Below are 13,707 nucleotides of genomic sequence, written 5' to 3'. Positions count from 1 at the left end.
ACGAGATACACCAATGAGCCAAAGATTCACGGGTATGTATCATTATGGGGCTAAAGAGGGAGTGGCCAAAGGGACCTAAAAGATTTGATGATTGTATAATAGGTAACAATTGGACATGAATATGCATGATCTTCCATCGAACCGTGTAGTTACCGCTATGAGGCCTCGCACACACCAGAGTGCACCGACACAGGGTCACTACTTGCGCTGCCCCAATCAGCAGCCCCAATAGCCTTACCAGCCTCCGTACTATCGTCGGCTCGGATCTAACCAAACATGAGTATTTGCTCCGCTTGCAAACGAATAAACTTACATAGAACTGTGGCTCGACAAAGTACCACCAATCATCGCTCCGGAATGCATTGTCCAGTGACTGACTCGCCGGATCGTTCCATCCGGTATTGCGGGTATCGAAGTGAGCATGCTTCGACCACGAGACATAAACCTTGGGATGGTCATTATTCTGTACCCCGCTCGGCTCTTTGGCGTTTCCGGCGTTGACTTCCTCCGTCGTTAGAGTGTTTTGGATATCCCCCCAGGCTAGGCTGTGGTACCCGCTATGCGCAGAGAGCAGGGCGCGTGATGGCGCCCACATATTGCTGTCATCTCGAGAGTGGATGGTTACTACTCGCTCCCAGTCGCTGGAACAGATGTTAGAAATAGGTTGGAGAAGCGGTATTTCACTCGCTGAAGGAAGGACCACATACTAATCATGTCCAGTATCGATGCCAACGAACTCTGCGCCGTCTTTCTCGTAAAAGAGATTATACCCGACGCGCACCTCGGTATCGCTGCATTTTTGGTATGTATAGTAAATGGGAAATGCAGGTCCTGGATTTCCAGCATCAACACCAGGATTGCGGCAATTGCACCCGACATCTGGGTAGTCACACTGCGGCACACCTGGTGTCTTGTGGGCGTCATCGTACACATCTGCTGTGCTTGGTGATCCGCCATATGCCCAGGTTGGATAGCAGGGTGGCTGATTTAGGGCTTGGCCAAAGAACCACATCGGCGCGTAGCGGTCTGCTAGATCTACTCCGCCTGCATTGAGCAGTGAGCCCATCTCATCATCTGTTATCTGCGAGAGAGCTAACGCATGGCTGGCGATCAGGACCGTCAAGCTAGCCCCTAGCTTTAAGTGCATGGCTGGACCTGTTAAATTATATAGAATTGCGATAGTGATTCGACATTCGAAGTGGTGTTAATACCTCTAAATACATACCTGAAGACAGCTAGCATGCTGAGAATACCACAAGACTACTCCGTACTGAGCGACGTATTTCCAAATGAGGCAATGAGCTGCCAAGGGTCACATCGTGGCATGCGGGTCTTACGCTAGCCTCGGAGTACCCGGAGATATCCCGCACGTGTGTGCTGTAGATTATCCCAGTCGCCAAGCCGGAGAGGAGCCGTGTGGGATATCTTATCCCAGGGTGGGAGTATTCTATGGTACAACCTTGAATCACCATGAGTGCAAGTTGTGTACGGAATAGCTGAGGTTCCAATACAGTTTAGTCAATTTAGGCATTAACCTTGGAAGAATGCGGGAAAGAAAGAACAGCGCTAACTATAGCTTTGGCATTCCGAACCTCCCAACGTGTTCGCCACAACTCTGACATTCCGATTCGCTTGCTCTCCAGAGAACTGCGACTCGATCACTTTGTAACATGTCTGCTCAAGACAACCTGCTTTCCATTCACATCACGCGGCTCATAAGCAAGAGCTGCAAATCCGGCTTCGGCTATGTCCCTGTCGTAATTCTCCATGACCCAATGAGCCATCATGTCCATGCCGGCGCATGCACCACCGGCAGTCCAAAATTTGCCGTCAACGACCCAATTCTTTTCTGCCGTCCACTTGACATTTGGTCCAAGTTCCCTCGCAAGTGCCATGGCTTCGTGGTTTGTCGTGGCGTTCAGGCCGTCCAGGAGACCCGATACGGATGCAAAGATTCCACCGGTGCAAGTGGTGAATACGATCTTGACTTCACCGGCTCGTTCGCGCACAAAGCTTGCTAGCGCCGGCGGGATTGCTTTGAGATAGTCTGGCGAAGGTCCACCGATTAGGAGATAGTCAAGCTTTGGACACGTAGATATGGTGGTTGTAGGCAGGGATCTGAAACCTGTGCCATGGACTACAGGTTCCATTTCCTCGCCGATATAGTGGAATTTGATATCGATACCGCGCTCAGCTATGCCGGGGTTGCCGAATCCCCTTAGATAAGGAATAGAGGAGCTGGACAAGACATCCACGGGTCCTGCAACGTCCGTGACTTGGAATGGTATCATGATGATACCAAACTGGATGGGTGCCATGGTGGGTGGATTGCTTGACAGAGGATGGTAGTAGAGATGAGAGATGAGGAAAATCTAGAAAAAAAGGAGGGTGGCCATAAGACCGACTATTTAAATGCATAACAAGGTCCACCCCAGTGATTCTTCACTATCTCCAACTCTTTGATACATCGCGGAACGGAGGTATAGAATTGTACTTCTTCCGATCCATGGATCCGCTCACTGGCCCGTGGTAGACCTTCCCAAGGCCCCGGGGTTAATTGCGGCTTAGTCAAATCGCGGATCGGAGATACCAACTGCACGTTCCGTTCCGTCCTTCACCTCCCAACATCCTCCAACAGGTGAGCATGAGGTCTTTTTGACTCATTTTGTTCTTTTCAGTGCCGTTTTCCTCCGAGCTGAGCTCAGGTCTCCCACAACCTTGGCATCCCCTACTTTTCTTGCCTATCAGGAAATACACTTAATGGGTCGGAAAGTCAAGAGCAAGGCCTCCCAAGCGTGTGAAACATGCCGCTCGCTTAAAGTCCGCTGTCTCCCCAGCTCCCAACCTGATACGTGTCTAAAGTGTGCGAACTCCAAAAGAACTTGTGTATTTCTGGAGCGGCAACCGCGGCAACCGCGGCAACCGCGGCAACAAAAGCCAAAGCACAGCTCAAAAGCCCGAATTCGTGCACTGGAGTCGAAGGTCGATAGCCTGGTTGCTTTCGCTAGCCAGTCTCAACTGATCCACGGGCAAGGACCTTCACAGCGCGAGGTGGGGTTTCTGGAAAATGGCTTGTCTACCTATAGTTCGTCTTCAGGCCATGGGGTACAAGATTGCACGCCCAGTAGCAGCCATGATGACAGCACAAATTTAAACCCGCTGGATTCGCCTCCCTATAGGTGGGATGACTATCCTAAAATTAGTGCCGTATCGTGCCCCGAGCTACTGCTTGAATGCGGTCTGTCACTTGATGCTGCTGATGGATTCCTCAGTCGGTTTCGCACCATGACCTCTTACTTTCCATTTTTCGCGGTTCCCAGTCACGCCACTCTGTTGACAATGTGTAAAGAGCGACCTTTCGCTCTAGTGGCAGCATTGGCGGCAGCGACCTCTTCGGACAAGAAATTGCAAAAGTCCCTTGGTGACAAATTTAGAACCTGTGCTCTCCACGCCGTTATGGTTCACAATGAAAGGAGCCTAGATCTCCTGAATGGGATTCTGGTGTACTTGGCCTGGTAAGTAAACTATACCTATTTAACATTCCTGGTTCAACCTTGCTAACCGATACATTAGGTATCACTTTTATTATATCCCCAAGAAAGAACAGTTCAACCAATTGCTTCATATCGCAATTGGCATGGTTGGTGACATGGGCTTGAATCTGAGGCCTGCCGAGGCAATGAATAGAAAGATAGGACTTCGATTGACACATTATCACAAATTCTCTACACCTTCAGCCAACCACGATGAATTTTTTAGCGGAGAAGCCCGTCGTGCATACTTGGGATGCTTCTATCTCTCGAGGACGTAAGTACTTCCCCAAACAAAGCTCTTCGATTTTGGATCCTATTTTCTTGATGAACCTATCATTGCCCACGGAGAGCGTACTAATTAATGCCGTTATTAGCATCGGCTGGCTCACAAGGAAGCCAAATAGTATCCCATTTCAGAGCTATATGCTTGAATGCGCGGGATCGTTGGGTCAAGAATTGGAGTATCCAACGGACGCATTGCTTTTACCCCTCATCCAGCTTCAAAACATAGCCGAGGTGAATCACCACAGACTTTCAACTGTTGGTAACACTATACGTGACCACATGGATGGCCTAGATCTTGAAATGAAAGTCCAATCCTTCCAAGCCGAATTTAAGCAGTGGGAGCACTCACTTCCTCTCGTATGGCAGCAACCGAGTAAGCTTACTTGATCAAAGAACCAATGCAACCGATGCTAATGTGCCATAGACGGGATGAGCCTGGCTTGTGAGGTTGCTGTAATGCATGTCTACGAGATGGATCTCGTCAATGTCTCTCCAACGAAAATGCGACAAAGGGTGGATTCTTTGAAAGATCCACCAACCTCGTCTTTTACGTCTCAAAGTCGACTGGAAGTGCTCTTTCTCTGCTTGAAATCAGCGGGACAACTTGCTCAGAATTTCCTCTCCATTCCAACATCTGAATACGGCAGTCTTTCTTACACAGAGTGGTCTGGCATCACATATGCTATCTTCGTCATTTATAGACTGACAGTGGGGATTCCCCAGCTTCGTGACTGGGATGTTCGAGTTGCGCGAACGACCGTTGACTTTGATTGCGTTCTAGATGCATTCTGCAATCGCTTCAATAGTATATCACTTGGTGATGAGGCTATATTGGAGAATGGAGACTTGTTCTCGGTCATGGGCTCAATATTTGAAAACATTAAGCAGAGCTACGACCGGCTCAAGCTATTGCCGCAGAAGGATAGTGCGGACGACACCAGTCCGGTCCATGCCACTAGCTTTCTGCCCTCAACCTTCGGACACCCACACCAGCATCCGTGCCCTACATTCCAGAACTGAAAGGGCACACCGGGATAACCTTGGAATATCCCAATGCCACTGCGAGAGATATTACATCACCGGTCTGCAAGAATACTGTGGGGCAGGATACTTCCGTGCCTGTCAATCGCATTGCGCCAAGTGACTTCGGTCAAGTTGTGATTTCTAATATCGGGAGTCGCCGACTCGGACAGGCCCGGTAGATGACAGAAATCCCTCATTCCACTTCATTGGAGTGGAGCAAATACTTTGTAGTCCCCTGAATAACATCATAGTTCACTCGCACATACCCCGCGTTATGGGCGTGGCGTGAAGATTACGGCCCGAATAAGACATAGAGTGTGCTGAGCTCCGAGATTACTTCCGAGTTTCAGCGACTTGGCTCCGGGGGCGTGCCGATTATTTAGCTGCTCTAGCAAGAATATGGGATACGAGAGTTTGTATTTCCCCGAAGATTTGCAGAACGTGGAAACCCCATGGGGCAATGCCAAGAAGTATGAAATGTGGGATGGGGGGTAAGTACCGAGACGAGGCAACTCTGTCAGATATATAAATTTTGTACAAATCTCCTGGTAGAATAGAATAGGTTTTATTTGCATAGAGACTTCCATAAAATTTCAATATGGTCATGCTCCTCACAATGGCCCTCGGCCTTCTCGCCGGGACGGCATCCGGCCTGGGCTATACCGAACCCTATCGCCCTCAATACCATTTCTCCCCTAAGGAAAACTGGATGAACGATCCTAGTGGGCTGTTGTATCACAGTGGCACCTACCATCTTTTCTTCCAATACAACCCTGGTGGTAGCGCATGGGGCAATATGTCATGGGGTCATGCAACGAGTAGAGATCTGATCCACTGGGACGAGCGCCCTGTTGCTCTGCTTGCTCGGGGATATCCCGATACTGTCACCGAGATGTACTTCACCGGAAGTGCGGTAGCAGATGTGAACAACACGAGTGGCTTCGGAGTTGACGGAAAGGTTCCTTTGGTCGCCATGTATACTTCTATGGTATGATTCACTATTTCACCGGATCACTCATAGAGACTGACAGCCGTTCTTTATAAAGTATCCCGTTGCTCAAGATCTGCCAAGTGGAAAACATGTTCGCGCAGAGCAGCAATCTCAGTCAATCGCCTACAGTCTCGACGAGGGCGAGACCTGGACAACATATGACGCCGAGAATCCCGTAATTCACAACCCGCCCTCTCCGTACGAAGATGAATTCATAAACTTCCGGGATCCCTTCGTGTTCTGGCATGACGATACACAGAAATGGATCTCCGTCACCGTTGTGGCAGCAATCCATAAAATTCTCATCTTCAGTTCCGACAACCTCAAAGAGTGGTCTTTCATCAGCGAATTCGGACCTTACAATGCTGTCGGCGGCGTATGGGAATGCGCCAACCTGTTCCAAATGCCCGTCGAAGGAGACCCGTCAACCAAGAAGTGGGTACTAGTTTTGGGACTCAACCCTGGTGGTCCACCTGGCACAGTCGGATCTGGCACGCAATACTTTATTGGCGACTTCGACGGCACGACTTTCAAGGCTGATTCCGATAACGTCTATCCAGACAACAAGTCTGCCAACTGGATGGATTTCGGTCCGGACTTTTATGCTGCCGCCAGTTATAACGGACTTCCTGATGGGGAGGTAATCCAGATCGCGTGGATGAACAACTGGCAGTATGGTGCACTAATTCCGACAAGCCCTTGGCGAAGTGCCATGTCTGTTCCCCGCCACTTGTCTTTGAAGACGGTTAATGAGAAGGTGACCCTCCTTCAACAACCGCAGCAGAGCTGGCGAACTGTTGCCGACCACAAGGCGGCGAAACATTCCTGGAAATCTGTATCGGAAGGAACAACCAGCCTTGACTCCCCAGGCAAGGCCTTCAAGATCGACTTGAGCTTCGCTGATCATGACTCTGATGATTCTCTGGCATCTACGTTTGCCATTGCCGTCCGTGCTAGCTCTGACTTCAAGCAAGAAACACTCATCGGGTACAACTTTACCAGCAAAGAGATGTTTGTGGATCGGCAACACTCAGGAGATGTATCTTTCGACAAGACCTTTGCAAGCTTGTATCACGCACCACTGTCAGCGAGCGCAGATAAACGCATCAATTTGCAGGTCTTTGTGGATTGGTCTAGCGTCGAGGTCTTGGGTGGTCAAGGAGAAGTTTCTTTGACGGCTCAGATCTTCCCAGAGGAAAGCGCAACCGAAGCGCAGCTTGTCTCCACCGATGGGGCGACCCATGATGTCAGGCTTCAGATCACCGGGATGAGTTCATCGCACTAGGCAAGGGGAGGATAAGAAACCAGAATCGGCTACCAGCTTAGATAGTACGGCACAGTATGTCTTTTGTCTCTATTTCTCTTTCCCGGCTTCTGTATACAAATAAAGTTCAAAGCAATGCTTGTGGTTGGTCGACGCTGTTAACTGGGCCCACCTTCTTATTCGGGAAGGCGTTCAATATTCGACTTCTTCTCCAGGGAAACTCAATGACATACCTGTTCTACTTATTTCTTCCTCTACTTTTGAGTCTCTTACATTCCGGGTCAAACTAAAACTACAAGTTGGCATTCAACAAGATCGGCTCGAAAAGGAACTACGTCTTCATTTGATTAAGTAGCAGGCTGACAATAAGCTTGAAATTTAGACCTTCAATCATAAAACGGCTTTGCATTTATGAGCTTGAAGGCCACCTCCGTGTCATGACCGAAAATCAACGTTGCATTGTACAGTCTCTGAAGTCTGCGGATCATGCTGAGACTGCGATACCACGCACTGTGATCCCTAGCTAATCCTCCGTGGGGATGACCCAGCTCATAGTTTTCTGCAACGTGAAACTGGTCCGAGGTCCAAATGAATGGTCCATCATTCGCAAGATTGACTTGCATAATGCATAGTCCAGGTGTGTGGCCAGGTGAATGGTGAAAGGTTATGCCTTGGAACAGGTCAAGTTGTGACTCGGTGAACGTGTTCCACTTCAGTTCTTCCAGCAGCATATATTGTCCTAGGTAGACGCCAAAGTCTGCCCCGGTTGCTACCGCCCAGCAAGCGTGCTTGAACTCTTCTTCGTGGACATAGATTGGGATCTCTGTGTTCACAAAATGCTCAAGTCCCCCGGCATGGTCAAAGTGCAGATGGCCAATGATGACTGCTTTTACGTCCTTAATGTCGTTCCCAGTAGCCTTGATGGCGTTCGGGAGCTTATGGTTGTCTGAGTACTCAACTCGTGGAGAGGCCTCCGTGATTTGCGCTGGCCAATGCTGTATTCGGTTTAGTTATACACAAGGAACATTGTGGTACGATTCTGACAACCCACGTCTACATCCTCAGCACAGCCCGTCTCGTACAGAATGAGACCAACTCCTGGGTACTCGATGAGAGCGGAAAGGATCACTAAATCTCGACGTCTGTTCACTGGATTAAGGTTGCTCAAGGAGCTTGCATTGCAACCTCGCAGGATCCTACGCAAGGTTAATAAAAATATCATGACTTGACCACCGATTGGCAAACCAACCATGATTCATCTTCTTGGAGGGTGCCCAAGTTCAGAATGTGCATCTTTGTCCCGGCCGGACACCTGAATGCCGGGACTGCTGCAGACACTAGCAGAGAGGTGGGATCAACGGAGGAATTCATGTTTTATGAACTTAAAAAAGTCCACTTGCAGATGAAATGATCTGAGAATGCAATTGTCGTCACTGAGAGTTTTCCGGAAGAGCCGACGAAGTCGTCATAGCCGGGGAAATTTCCCCCGCATGTTGGGTAGGGATGATTTAATGCAATATATTCTATATTCTCTATGAAAGAAGTACTACTTAAAGGGGGGTTGTCTAATATGCAATATGAGTGGAGTCTGATATGTTGGGGTTTTAGTCTTTCCTTTTGACAAGGGGAGCATCTATATACAATGGACCAGTAGAACAGGAAATTTATACCAGAATCACTACTTTAGTGGATTATTGACAATGATTGGAGAGAAATATTTGGAGCATTCAAACCTTCGACCATTCCATTTATCATCTAGAGTCCAGAAGATTGCGATAATCTGCAATACTGGTACATGCATGTAGATACTAACCGTATACATTCATAACAGCATAAAAAGATAAAAGAAACCTGTACTATATGTGCATTATTGTTCTCAGTGAAACATTCAATCTCGCACACGTACGACACCTATTTTCTTGGAAATACTAGAAAGATTCTCACTGCAGATGTAGGGTCGAATAGGATGTTAACCAAAGCTATATAAGAGAGAATCTTCCCCCCGCCCCAAAACTTCAACTGGTTTTCATATCATAAGTATATTCGACGCAGTTTCTCTTGCTTTTTACTCCTTTTCTTAATCAATATGGACACCAACCTGGCAGAAAGCAAACTCGCCTATCACGGACTTGAGACGAAATCAACCGGCACCGATGGAATAAGTGAAAACTCGGGAAAGGCCGAAGCTGGTCAAGTCAAGTCGTTGATTAGGACCTTTCTCGAGGATATCGGGTTTGACCGCAGCATTCGCGTAGTTAAAGACGATGAGATGAAAGACGCTGTTTTGCGGTACTTCAAAAGTCTGGACGGAGGAGAGGAGATTGAGAAATCTATCCAAAACACCCTCCACGCTTCGCTGAACTATGCATATCACGGGTACACGAGTCTTCCCTTCCAGGTGAGGGTGCTCGTTGCCATTCAATTCGTGTATATGTTTATAGTGGATGATGTGGCGGAGGAATTCATAGAGGATCTTCAAGCATTTGGTCAAAGGTGAGTTTCGAATGTAACTTCTTTCTAAGTATTCAACTATGTGCTGATCTACTTATCTACTTAGGTTCATTCTCAATCAATCCCACAACCATCCTATCTTGGCTGCGTTGGATTCTCACCTTCGCAACCTATCGGATTATTACGGTCCATACTGTCACTCTGAGATAACTAGAGGCATGCTTGATTATATCAATGGCCGTGTCATAGAGTACAAGATCGACCAGACCAACTTCAAGTTCTCATCCGATTCCCGCCTTATGCCTATGGCCTTACGAACTAAGGTCGGGGGCGCAGAGTTCATGGTCCATCTTCTCTTTCCCAATTCCCTCTTTCCCGAGGAGGAATACGTGATGCGATATTTCCCCATCACCCTAGAACTCGCGCTCACCATTGATTTTACCAATGACATCCTGTCTTATTACAAGGAGTTCTGTCTCGCTGATGAAAGAGGCAATTTCGTTGCGAATTTCGCCGATACGCATAATGTCCAGCATTTGGATGTCTTGCAGTATCTGACGAGCTATACGCCTGGCGTAAGTTTCAGCTCTTAATATATCCACGGGTTGCAATAAACCGGGTTGCTAACTATCAACTGTAGCTCACAAAGTCCGCTTATAAACAGCTTCAGAATAGTCCATCGCTCCTCGCTGTAGTGAAGAATTTCATCCAGGGAATGATTCTGCTCTTCACGGCGCATCGTCGATACCATCTCGTGGAGTTATTTGAGGATGAGCAGTATCTGCTACCTTATGATGCAGATGCTTAGTATTTAGGTAGATTGCCAAAGATACAGATAGGCACTACGTGTGGGAAAAGCCACTCAGTGAGAGCTTTCCATTTGAATCCAAGATATTTCGGGGTTTAACTTAATACTGTAGAAAGAAAAGCCTCGACACATGTTTTCTAATGGCGTAGTATATATAGCCCAATTGTTTACCTGAGAAAGATATTAACTAGCTACATATGCAAGCTACTGCGCTTCAATAGGAAACTTCCCTGTCATGAAATAGGCCTTTTGTGACCCTTTTCCACTATCTATGTATCTAACAAACTATATAGCGATGTATCGAAAAAGACTACCTAAGGAGACCTAAGGAGACTACGACTATTCTCATAGGGGTTAAGATGTAGAAACTGACGAAGTTGATATTGCACGAACTTGCTACATACTTACACCAAGATAATAGTAGATATATGTAAAGTATTGTAAACAGAATATCTTCCAGTTATGATTCCTGCCCAAGATGCCTTATAGATGCTCAAGTACCTAAGTATGTAGGTATAACTAACTACCTAGTAAGTAGATCCAATGACATCAGAGAACCCACCCAATCACAACTCTTATTTTCTTCTGCCCCTCGATACTCTCATCTCTCTCATCTTCTCCAACACATCCTCCAATTCTATATTCTATATTCTATACACCATGTCTTGGTCCCAGAAGATTTTTAGTCTTCCCCCTCGCAGCCGCGGCTCCTACCTTATCACCGACCATGTCCTCCAGGAGGTTCCCGAGATCCGCGACTACAAAGTCGGCATGCTGAATCTGTTCGTGCAGCACACCAGCTGTGCACTTTCACTGAACGAAAACTGGGATGACGATGTTCGTGCCGATATGAGCGATGCGCTGGACCGTATTGCGCCTATGGATAAGAAAGGGAATTTGTATCGTCACTCTGCCGAGGGTGAGGATGATATGCCGGTATGTTATGTCTCTGAAGATAGCGGGGAATTGGTAATCTTGATTTGATCGCTACGCTCGCTTTCAAGATTCCAGCTCCGCGGTTCTTTTTCCTCCCTCTTTGGAACAAAGGACTAAATTCCCAACAGGCTCACATCAAATCTGCCCTTATTGGCGCATCGGTCAATATCCCGATCACGAACGGTCGCTTGGCAACAGGAACATGGCAGGGCATTTGGTACCTGGAGTTCCGGACGAGTCGGCACAGTCGCAAGGTTGTCGCGACGATCCAGGGACAGAAGGCTTGACTGGATAGGGAGCGCGGGCAATTGTGACCTATCTAGGATGCCCCCGGCTACGAATGATGCAAGATAGAACATAGGGATTTGGGTTGGCGACAGTGCGGACATATGACCCAGATTATAATGAGACCATCATATGCAGGTAGTCGAAGTAGTACACACATTTTGAGGACAATACCATCATCACACACGATCGAAGAGCAGCGGATCCATTCATCGATATTCTGTACACGGCCTCGGGCCCAAAACCAATTGAAAAACGCAAATTGTGCAACGCCGATAAAAGGAAATCTCATGCTAGCCGTCTATCGCTGCTCAAAGCCACCCTCTGTCACACGCTGAGACTCGTTCACCTCAACGGCGTCACCGGTGGGCTCGAGGGGGTAGCTGGTGGCGGGCAGGGACTTCAAGTAAGCGCGGTGCTGTTCATGGGCCTAGAGAGGTGTTAGCGAAAGATCCAACCGTAGCCGGTAGGAAGCCGGGTATAAATGGACATACGAAGGGAAGACCGCAGTATCCGCAGGTAGCGATCTCGGGCTTGTCGGTGTTGATGAAGACCTTGGGGTGGCCGAGAGGACCACCACCACCGTCACAGCTGACAATCTTGGACTTTGTCCAGCGGACGGGCTGTCTGTGAATGAGCTCGATAGCGGCATATGGACGCGGCTAAAGAGTAAGTCAGTCTCAGGCCTTAGTACGCAGTGCCAACAGCAATTGCACAGGCAATTGCATAAGCACTATTGTTTTCAATTGATTCGCACCTGAGTCTCCATAATGGTCTGCTCAAAGCGAGGTCCAACCATGGCTTGCTCGCGCGGCTGCTGGCTGGAGGCCCAGGTGGTAGCGCGGTTCGGGGCCTGCATGCTCCGGATGCGCTCGCCAACCTCGGGTGCTTCCGCAATAGTAGTGTCGGTAGGCTCGGCATTGGTTGCAGAGACATTCGCCGTGGGCTTCCGCGGGGTCGGGTCGTTGGCTTGGAGACGGCTCTCGTTCAGACGGGGCACGGTCGAGGAGTATGCGCGGACAACGAAGCGCGGGCGGACCGACGCAAAGGTCACGAGTCTGCGGCCACAGGACATCATACTGGGCAAATTTCCCCGGGGTTGTTGGTTATAACGGAGGACAAAAAGAGCGTTGGCAAGGGACCAAGTGCAAGTCGGCACTGAATAATCCGTGAGGTGTGGTTTGGTGGGTGGTCACCGCTTGCTGATTCGAGATAGCTCCACCCTGCACTTTGGATTTTCTGCCGCGTCATTTTATTTTGCGCAGTGAAAGTGGTTTGACATCTTTCTCTTGTCTTAAAAAATTTGGGGGTTTATTTCCATTGAGATCTCACTTTCAGCCCATCATGTCTGGCTCTTCCTCCCCGGCTGGAAAGCCTGAGAAGACCATGTCTTCAAATCTATTGACCATGAAGGTACGAATGCAGTTTCCTGATTAACAGCCATGCAAGTAACACTATACCCCAGTTTATGCGACGCGCTGCAGCTGCAAAGGAAACCCAAAGCCCATCATCTGATGACAGCCCCCACAATTCCAAGCGTCCCCGTCTCTCCACCGAGGCTGAGAGCCCTCGTACCTCAGATATGGAGGCGATCACAGCTGCACTTGCTGCCGAAGAAGAAAAACGACAGCAAGCTGTCGCACGAGCAGCTGCAGAGGCGGGTGAGACACATTGGGTCCTAGATGTCCCTGCGATGCCCCAGTCCACTCAGCAGCCTGTGGTATTGGCGGCAGACTCGTTGGATGCAGAAGATGATACCTACTCGGGTGGACGGCGTGCATATGGCAATTTCAAGCGCAAAGAGCGCAAGGTCAGTTTTTTCTCTGTTATCTCGCACTTGGCGTTTTGTACTCATTTTCCTTAGCCACAAACCACATCACGGAAGGAGGGCGATGAGGATGATGAGGATGAAGATGAAGACACCATAATCAACCCGTCCAATCCCCAAGAGGTCACCAAAATGATGGAAAAGGCCAGACTCAAGGCAGAAGCCAAAGCAAGAGGAAGCTCACGACAGACGAAGCTGTCTGAACTCACCAGTATATCTGGGTCTGGCCGGGGGTCTTTGTTGGGAGCCCCATCCTCTGACAAGAAGAAGAAGAAGCGCAAGAGCTGCTAAACGGGTGGTTTT

At 48.6% G+C, this 13,707-nt stretch overlaps 9 protein-coding genes across 9 annotated transcripts; 5 read left to right on the top strand and 4 right to left on the bottom strand.

Moving 5' to 3' along the window:
• Window positions 1–155: 155 nt before the first annotated feature.
• Window positions 156–1,147, bottom strand: N7525_008020 (uncharacterized protein; the record flags this gene model as incomplete). Its single annotated transcript, XM_002568443.2, has 3 exons — window positions 156–266; window positions 314–641; window positions 708–1,147. 3 exons carry the CDS (start codon window positions 1,145–1,147, stop codon window positions 156–158), a joined length of 879 nt encoding a protein of 292 aa, XP_002568489.2.
• Window positions 1,148–1,658: 511 nt separating this feature from the next.
• On the bottom strand, window positions 1,659–2,318 carry N7525_008019 (DJ-1/PfpI family protein; the record flags this gene model as incomplete). The annotated part of the gene is made up of 1 exon (XM_002568442.2): window positions 1,659–2,318. The coding sequence occupies one exon, from the start codon at window positions 2,316–2,318 to the stop codon at window positions 1,659–1,661; it is 660 nt and encodes a 219-aa protein (XP_002568488.2).
• A 442-nt stretch (window positions 2,319–2,760) lies between these two features.
• Window positions 2,761–4,838, top strand: N7525_008018 (Zn(II)2Cys6 transcription factor; the record flags this gene model as incomplete). The annotated part of the gene is made up of 4 exons (XM_061214270.1): window positions 2,761–3,515; window positions 3,574–3,807; window positions 3,908–4,191; window positions 4,243–4,838. The coding sequence occupies 4 exons, from the start codon at window positions 2,761–2,763 to the stop codon at window positions 4,836–4,838; spliced, it is 1,869 nt and encodes a 622-aa protein (XP_061068701.1).
• Window positions 4,839–5,439: 601 nt separating this feature from the next.
• Window positions 5,440–7,117, top strand: N7525_008017 (glycoside hydrolase family 32 protein; the record flags this gene model as incomplete). The annotated part of the gene is made up of 2 exons (XM_002568440.2): window positions 5,440–5,829; window positions 5,888–7,117. 2 exons carry the CDS (start codon window positions 5,440–5,442, stop codon window positions 7,115–7,117), a joined length of 1,620 nt encoding a protein of 539 aa, XP_002568486.2.
• Window positions 7,118–7,482: 365 nt separating this feature from the next.
• Window positions 7,483–8,467, bottom strand: N7525_008016 (N-acyl homoserine lactonase family protein; the record flags this gene model as incomplete). The annotated part of the gene is made up of 3 exons (XM_061214269.1): window positions 7,483–8,091; window positions 8,115–8,292; window positions 8,346–8,467. 3 exons carry the CDS (start codon window positions 8,465–8,467, stop codon window positions 7,483–7,485), a joined length of 909 nt encoding a protein of 302 aa, XP_061068700.1.
• A 715-nt stretch (window positions 8,468–9,182) lies between these two features.
• On the top strand, window positions 9,183–10,355 carry N7525_008015 (uncharacterized protein; the record flags this gene model as incomplete). Its single annotated transcript, XM_002568438.2, has 3 exons — window positions 9,183–9,589; window positions 9,654–10,122; window positions 10,188–10,355. 3 exons carry the CDS (start codon window positions 9,183–9,185, stop codon window positions 10,353–10,355), a joined length of 1,044 nt encoding a protein of 347 aa, XP_002568484.2.
• Window positions 10,356–11,015: 660 nt separating this feature from the next.
• On the top strand, window positions 11,016–11,578 carry N7525_008014 (YjbQ family protein; the record flags this gene model as incomplete). Its single annotated transcript, XM_002568437.1, has 2 exons — window positions 11,016–11,291; window positions 11,420–11,578. The coding sequence occupies 2 exons, from the start codon at window positions 11,016–11,018 to the stop codon at window positions 11,576–11,578; spliced, it is 435 nt and encodes a 144-aa protein (XP_002568483.1).
• A 299-nt stretch (window positions 11,579–11,877) lies between these two features.
• N7525_008013 (zinc-finger domain-containing protein) lies at window positions 11,878–12,654 on the bottom strand (the record flags this gene model as incomplete). The annotated part of the gene is made up of 3 exons (XM_002568436.1): window positions 11,878–12,006; window positions 12,071–12,238; window positions 12,334–12,654. The coding sequence occupies 3 exons, from the start codon at window positions 12,652–12,654 to the stop codon at window positions 11,878–11,880; spliced, it is 618 nt and encodes a 205-aa protein (XP_002568482.1).
• Window positions 12,655–12,920: 266 nt separating this feature from the next.
• N7525_008012 (uncharacterized protein) lies at window positions 12,921–13,695 on the top strand (the record flags this gene model as incomplete). Its single annotated transcript, XM_002568435.2, has 3 exons — window positions 12,921–12,989; window positions 13,042–13,386; window positions 13,441–13,695. 3 exons carry the CDS (start codon window positions 12,921–12,923, stop codon window positions 13,693–13,695), a joined length of 669 nt encoding a protein of 222 aa, XP_002568481.1.
• Between the last annotated feature and the right edge of the window lie 12 nt (window positions 13,696–13,707).

The sequence above is a fragment of the Penicillium rubens genome (genome assembly GCF_028828025.1).
Source record: "Penicillium rubens strain IBT 27055 chromosome Unknown utg000003l_segment0_segment0, whole genome shotgun sequence".
Classification (NCBI taxonomy): domain Eukaryota; kingdom Fungi; phylum Ascomycota; class Eurotiomycetes; order Eurotiales; family Aspergillaceae; genus Penicillium; species Penicillium rubens.
This window is presented reverse-complemented; position numbering and strand designations above follow the sequence as displayed.